This window comes from Triticum dicoccoides, chromosome 1B, assembly GCF_002162155.2.
Source record: "Triticum dicoccoides isolate Atlit2015 ecotype Zavitan chromosome 1B, WEW_v2.0, whole genome shotgun sequence".
In the NCBI taxonomy this organism is placed as follows: Eukaryota; Viridiplantae; Streptophyta; class Magnoliopsida; order Poales; family Poaceae; genus Triticum; species Triticum dicoccoides.
Genome location: NC_041381.1, coordinates 695950840 through 695957208, shown reverse-complemented (window position 1 = coordinate 695957208; position 6369 = coordinate 695950840). Strand labels below are relative to the sequence as shown.

Genomic DNA, 6369 nt, shown 5'->3' with positions numbered 1-6369 from the left:
GCGGCGGCCGAAGTCGTTGGCCGCCGCCTCGTCTCCGGGGAAACGGTCGTCCGTCGGGAAAGGGGAGGGAGATGGAGGGGCTGGGCGGCGGCTCATGGGAAAGGGAGGGCTGGGGAGGGCTCGGCGGCGGCGCTCGGGAGAGGTAGCGCTCATCAGAGACGAGCGAGCCCATATAGCCGCGCCGCGTCCGTGTGTACGCGTCCGAGGGAGGGGAGGCGTCGGCGCACCGTTCCGTGATGCGCCGTCCGTGAGAAATCAATGGCAAGGCTGCCGCCGTCAGCCTTGCCATTGATTCCGCGCGGCAAACCGGTGCGTTGGAGACCCCCTCAGGACAACAGACAGACCCCCTCAGCTGAACGGCCCAGATTCCCGCGGAGGAGCATCGGCAGGCCGTATGAGTCCGTATCACTGGATATTTTCCCCGGCAGGCCCAACGAGATCGATTCCCTCCGCGGGCCCGCCAAAGAGCCAAGGGGAAAGAAAGTCGTGTCGAGTCCTCCGATGCGGCGGTCGCGTCACCGAACCAAGCAAATCTCCTCCTCCTGAAATTCCACCGGAACTCAACCACCGCTCTCCATCCAAGTCTCCCAAAGTCGTCGCCGAAGACTCCACCAGCACCAGCAGCGCCGCCGAGATGGGGGGCGGGGACGCGGGCCCGGAGGCGGCGGCGGCGGCCGCGGCGGAGCAGGAGGCCAAGCGGGCGGCGGCGGCGGCCTACGACTACGAGGCCGACCCGCGCTGGGCCGACTACTGGTCCAACGTCCTCGTGCCGCCGCACCTCGCCGCCCGTCCCGACGTCCTCGCCCACTTCCGCCGCAAGTTCTACCAGCGCTTCATCGTCAGTATCTCCATCTCCCCCCTCGCTCCGATTGGTTGGCGCCTAGGCCTAGCTAGTAGCAGCCCGAATCTGCCGCCGCCCCTCTGTGCCGCGGCTCGCTGAATCACGGCGGCCTAGTCGGGGTGCTTCGCGGTCGGCCGCCTGCTCAGTTGTTGGTGGCGATCTGTTCCTGCTGCTCGTTTTGACGTCTTCAACTGCTACTCGGTAGCAGCTGAGATTAGCTAGAGGGAGGGGGATGCTGCAGCTCCTTTTGCTGCATCTCGAGATCCGGCTGCTCGCTTTGGTGCTGATTTGTGGTAGCTGAATTGGAGTACTCCCGGCAGGTCGCAGGCTGTATTCAATTGCGATCTGCAGGCGTTGCTTGTTTTAGGAAAATGGCACTTGGTCAGCTGTTGCTTGTTGCTACAATAGTTGATTAGCTAAGGGGAGGTCAGCTGTTGCTTGTTGCTACAATAGAATCCTCTGGTGCTCTCCCGATCGACCGGTTACTGCATCTCGAGCCTCAGCTCCAGATACGCTTGTTCGCTTGAACAAACCAGCTGTTTGGTAAATATATACATTTCCTTTTTACTGCATCTCGAGCCTCAGCTCCAGATAAGCTTGTTCACTTGAACAAACCAGCTGTTTGGTAGATATATACATTTCCTTCTTGCTGCCTCTCTGCGGGGTTACGGTTTTTGACTCCATTTCGGACGTGGCAGAGTCTACAAAATGGCAAACACAGTTGTCCACTTCAATCTGGCCATTTCTGAATCCCCCCTGTGGGTTTGAATCATATCCTGCAAAGGATGGTGATATCTAAAGCTGGTTGGTTTGCTTTCTTTACTTAATATAAGATCATGATTTGTGGGTTGGGGATTGCTAAGGCTTCCCTGTCATAAGTTTGAAAGCGGTGTTTCCATCTGCTACTTACTATCTGATTAATGAGATGGAGCTGCTGTAACTTGATGTCACAACCCTCTGGCGCTCTCTGTCGCTGCATCTTGAGCTCAAGCTTGCTCCAACCTGTATTATTTCGTCAGCACGGAAACCTTAGTTAAATTGCTCAAATAAACCATCTGCTAAGTAGATGGAAGTTTTTCTTCCACTGTGCGGGGGGAGTTAGCGTTACTCCATGTCAAAAAGTTTAGGAAATTTGCCACTTGAATTTGGTTGATTATTTAATTACCGATATGAGTCATATCTTTCAAATCATGATAATGTCTAAATCTGTTTGGTTTGCTTTCTTGACTTGATAGGATCGTGATTTGGTGGTCGAGCCTATGTCAACCACTGGTTCCACTCAGCCGAGCAGGCCAGACATAAGGTCTTCACCTTCAGCATCCACTGAGAGTGTCAGGGCTCGCAATTCAGGTAAAATTATACTGCACTTTTACTAGCCATATAAGATCCAACGGTTTCAAAGACTGTGTTTGACAACTGAGTTCATACATATCATGTGTAGGTTCTAGTACCAGATCAGCTGCCCCGCCACCAGCAGCACCACAAGCAGGGGCTGCAAACCCTTTACGTTTCGATGCAAAGACTATACATTTCTCCGTAAATGCCTGGGTAAGGAAGAAGCCACCTTTCTCTTCACAGTATGAATGCGTAATTGTGTAATATTTGCTGAAAGGCGCAAATTCATTGGTTCTGGTTGCTCCTACACTTACGGCAGACCTTGTGGACAGCCTAGTTTGCTCCTACAATTACGGTGATCCTTGCGGACAACCTGACATGGCATCTCTCTTTTTAGTCTTCTCCTTATCAATACCTTCGTTCTACATTGGAAAATCATCTCTTATATATAAATGCTATACCAATGGTTTCGTTACATAACTTGCGCATGTTACCCTTGTTCTTACCTTTATCTCTTGCTTGTTGGTTCATTGTAGTTGAGCCTGACATGCTCAAACTTTTCCTGATCAGGTACTGGTTGTTGCTGGTCTGGGAATGCTTCCGATCTTGCCAAAACATCTTGCAGACAGAGCTTGCAAGCTTTCATTGCTGGGAACAGTCCTCTCCTCAGGATATTCTTTATACAGTACTTATGGGGTAAAATACCTTCCTACCTGAACCTTGAATGGTCCATCCTATTTTTTCTGTGTTTCTTTCCCTGATGACCCTGTTGATCTAATTCACCTTTTTTTGTTTCTGTTGTGCATGAAGAAACCAAGAGAATTGAACATGGCTGCAATTCAGGGTTGGTTGCAGTCAGTACTTGGAGCCAAGGATTTTATCCATTTAATGTTCTCTTTGTTGCTCGTCACATCTCAGCTGCACTTAAAGAGTAATATACAGCTTTTCTCTTGCAAGTTCATGATTCTGATATCTGTTTACCGAAACTTTCACATGTATGTTTACAAGTTCCGATCATGTTGCCTTTTTTATTTCACAGTTGCTGCGCTACCTGTGTTCTGCTGGGCCCTTGATCATGTTGCCAGATTCCTAAGGCGTAACTTTTCTCGCTCATCTTTCTACAGGTAGTTATCTGTCAAATTATCTCTGAATTTCATTTGTGTAGTTTGCTGCGCAACCAGTCTCCACTGCCCTGTGGCTAACATCGTCTTTCTGTTATCTCGTTTAGGGGATACTTGGAAGAGCCTTGCCTTTGGGTGGAGACAAACAACACCACGCTCAGCCTCCTTAGCTCAAATGCCGAACTTGCCTTGGGGTTCCTTCTGATCATATCACTGTTCTCGTATGTTGCTCTGACTTTCGTCGGAATCATGGAGACTTTATTTCATCTTATTTAGTGCATCTTATGACTTACAACACCTTGTTGTCTTGCAGGTGGAGGCGCAACTTCATCCAGACATTCATGTACTGGAACGTAAGTCATCTTCTGCACATCTGATCTTTATATATGTTCTCACTGCTTCCATGCATTCAGTACATAGCTGGGGAATAAATAAGGTGAGGCACAATTTGATGTGTTTTGCGGCATGTTATCAAGCCATAGTTGAGTGTACACCTGCAATCATCAATCTTCAGCTAGCAGCACTTCCTTCAGCAGCTGCAACTTTGTTATGCTGATAGTTGCCTTTCCACTGCATCGTCACTTACTGGTCTGTGATTATTCAGGTGCTGAAGATGATGTACCGCGCGCCCGTGACATCCAGCTACCACCAGAGCGCGTGGGCCAAGATCGGGCGGACCGTCAACCCATACATCGACCGCTACGCCCCGTTCCTCCAGACACCCATCTCCATGGTCCAGCGGTGGTGGCTCAGGTAGCGAGCGGGACACGGAGGAATCTTGCATGCGAGGCCTGTGGGCTGTGGCGGAGAGGAGAAAAACATATATCTACTACTACTACTAACTAGCATCGACCTTCCCCGGCGATTTCAAACTATTACGCTTGATCGAGAGTCGGGACTCGAAACACGACGTGTACGTGGTTGTGTGCTTTATTCCCATGTTGGAGTGGTAGGCTTGACAATGAGATGGTTGGTCGACTTCGGCAGGTGGATGCACCTGACCTCAGTACCTCTACTGTGCGGTGCCGACCTTTCGGAAGGTGCCTTGGAGTGGCTTGAACTCGAATCACGGTGCGTTGACACCGAAGTCCCTGATTTGGGCCGAGTACTTTTGCCTTATAATGGTTTAGTTCCCTGTATGATAAAATGTTTATTTGGTGTAGTTTGTATTTGGTGTAGTTTGTATGGTTCCGTATCATCACGGGTAGAATTCTCCACTGTGTATGCTTGCTTGATCCACGGCCAACCACCAAGTTGCAATACGTTAAGGGAGTCGAAACAGAGACTATTAGTACCGTTTTCTTGAGATGAAGTAGCAGCCTAGCACTAGTCTTGCGGAGCAGCCAAATTGAGCCCATCAATCCAAACAGATGTAGTATGTTAGCAATCAAAGTTGTCAGTTGGGAATTTCATAAATCTGGATTCGTGTTTCGTTCGAACTCAAAAAATTCCACACGCATGTACAGCTTCTTCCGCTGGAAATCTATTCATCGTTGGGCCCGATGACGAAGGGTGATATCAGTGATAGATCAGCCAGCAAACCGACCAGGAGACGGACGACGATGCTCTGGTAGCAGACACGGTCAAGTTAGACTCAGCTTCAGCGTAAAATACAAGAAATATATGAATGAAGGTGTCTAGATCAAATTCCTCGCCCATATGAAGAGAAGTAGATGCCTCTTCAAAGCTATTCCCTCCATTCCAAATTACTTGTCGCACGTATGGATGTATCTAGATGTATTTTAGTTCTAAATGCATCCATTTCAGCGACGAGTAATTTAAAACGGAGGGAGTACAAGGCATGTCCCCCCGAAAGTCACACGGGCAGATAAATCTCTAGAAGCAGCAATAATAGTTGATATGACGCAAAGTCCAATATCGATAGCAAATAGGTATACAAGAAAAGATTTGCATGAGTACGCCCAGACAAGATAAAACATTTTACCTCCATTGCAAAAAGGCATATTTATGGTGGGAGCAAATAGCCGGCCGTTTAGCCGACAAAATATTATGAATGTGGCTAGATCTCAATCGACAAGTATTAGTCAAGTCACACAACGTATAAAAACGAAGAGAAAAAACTAAATAAAATTTCGCACGGATCTCCATGTAAAATCGCACGGATATGGCATCGACTAGGCCTTCAGTCGACCGGGATTTAGCAATCCTGAAACAGGGATAAGTACATATTTTGTCCCTCTACTCTTTTCAAAGTATAGAAATGGTCCCTAAACTTCAAAACCGGTAAACCTTGGTCCCTCAACTTCTCAAACCAGATAAGTTTAGTCCCTCATACCACTTTTGGTGGGTTTCATCCGATGTGGACACGGTTTTGACTAAAAATATAACATGTCATTCGGGTTTGACTGCCATTAGGCAGGCCACCGTGCCCTGCATGTAGTGCCACTGCCACCACAACCGAGCACTTACACAGCGTGGGGTGCCATCTGTGACGCTCGGATAATCTTGCTAAAATAGTCCCACGCTAATCAAGCCACGTCATCCCGATTACTGATGCTAAACGTCCGTTAGTTCAAACCGCGTCAAATTTAAATTTAAATTTAATGTCGACAATAAAAGTTTTCGAAAGTAGAAAAAAAATGTTCGGTGGGTGCCAAATATTACAAGGGTAGTTATGGTACAGCAATCACATTTTTAAAAAATGGCTAAATAATTTAAACTGATTAAAACAGAAAAAAAATAAGAAAAGAAAATACAAAAGCAAAAGACAAGACAAAACAAACAAAAAAAGGCCCCCCTGGCCAACTGGCCAGACGGCCCAGCTCACCGGCCAGGCCGGCCCACCTGGCCCAGCCGGCCGACACGCCCCTGCCTTATCCCCACGAGGGGGAAAACCCTAACCCCCCCACGATGCCCCACTCCCCCACTCGTTACCCACCCCCGCGCGTCTCCCTCGCCCCTCCCCGATCTAGATCGAGGGAGACGGCGCCTCGGCCCCGCCGCCTCACCCCTGCGCCTGATGCAAGCCGGCGTCGGCGCCGCCCCTCCCGGACTCCTCGCCCCTCCTCTCCCTCGCGCGGCGCCCTGCTGAAGCCGCGGCCTCGCCTCGTC

General features: G+C 49.2%; 1 protein-coding gene across 1 annotated transcript; it reads left to right on the top strand.

Annotated features, from left to right (window-relative positions):
* Positions 1 to 471: 471 nt before the first annotated feature.
* Positions 472 to 4464, top strand: LOC119349786. The gene is made up of 9 exons (XM_037617873.1): positions 472 to 838; positions 2077 to 2191; positions 2283 to 2389; positions 2747 to 2872; positions 2987 to 3107; positions 3216 to 3300; positions 3405 to 3518; positions 3611 to 3650; positions 3902 to 4464. Exons 1-9 carry the CDS (start codon positions 635 to 637, stop codon positions 4052 to 4054), a joined length of 1065 nt encoding a protein of 354 aa, XP_037473770.1. The 5' UTR covers positions 472 to 634; the 3' UTR covers positions 4055 to 4464.
* The last annotated feature ends 1905 nt before the right edge of the window (positions 4465 to 6369 follow it).

Bases quoted from the DNA above. Each gene is read 5' to 3' on its own strand.
- LOC119349786 (XM_037617873.1), top strand. From the start codon at position 635: ATGGGGGGCGGGGACGCGGGCCCGGAGGCGGCGGCGGCGGCCGCGGCG. The intron at 839-2,076 runs GTCAGTATCTCC...TTGACTTGATAG, and splicing joins AGTTCTACCAGCGCTTCATC to GATCGTGATTTGGTGGTCGA. The intron at 3,301-3,404 runs GTAGTTATCTGT...TATCTCGTTTAG, and splicing joins TCTCGCTCATCTTTCTACAG to GGGATACTTGGAAGAGCCTT.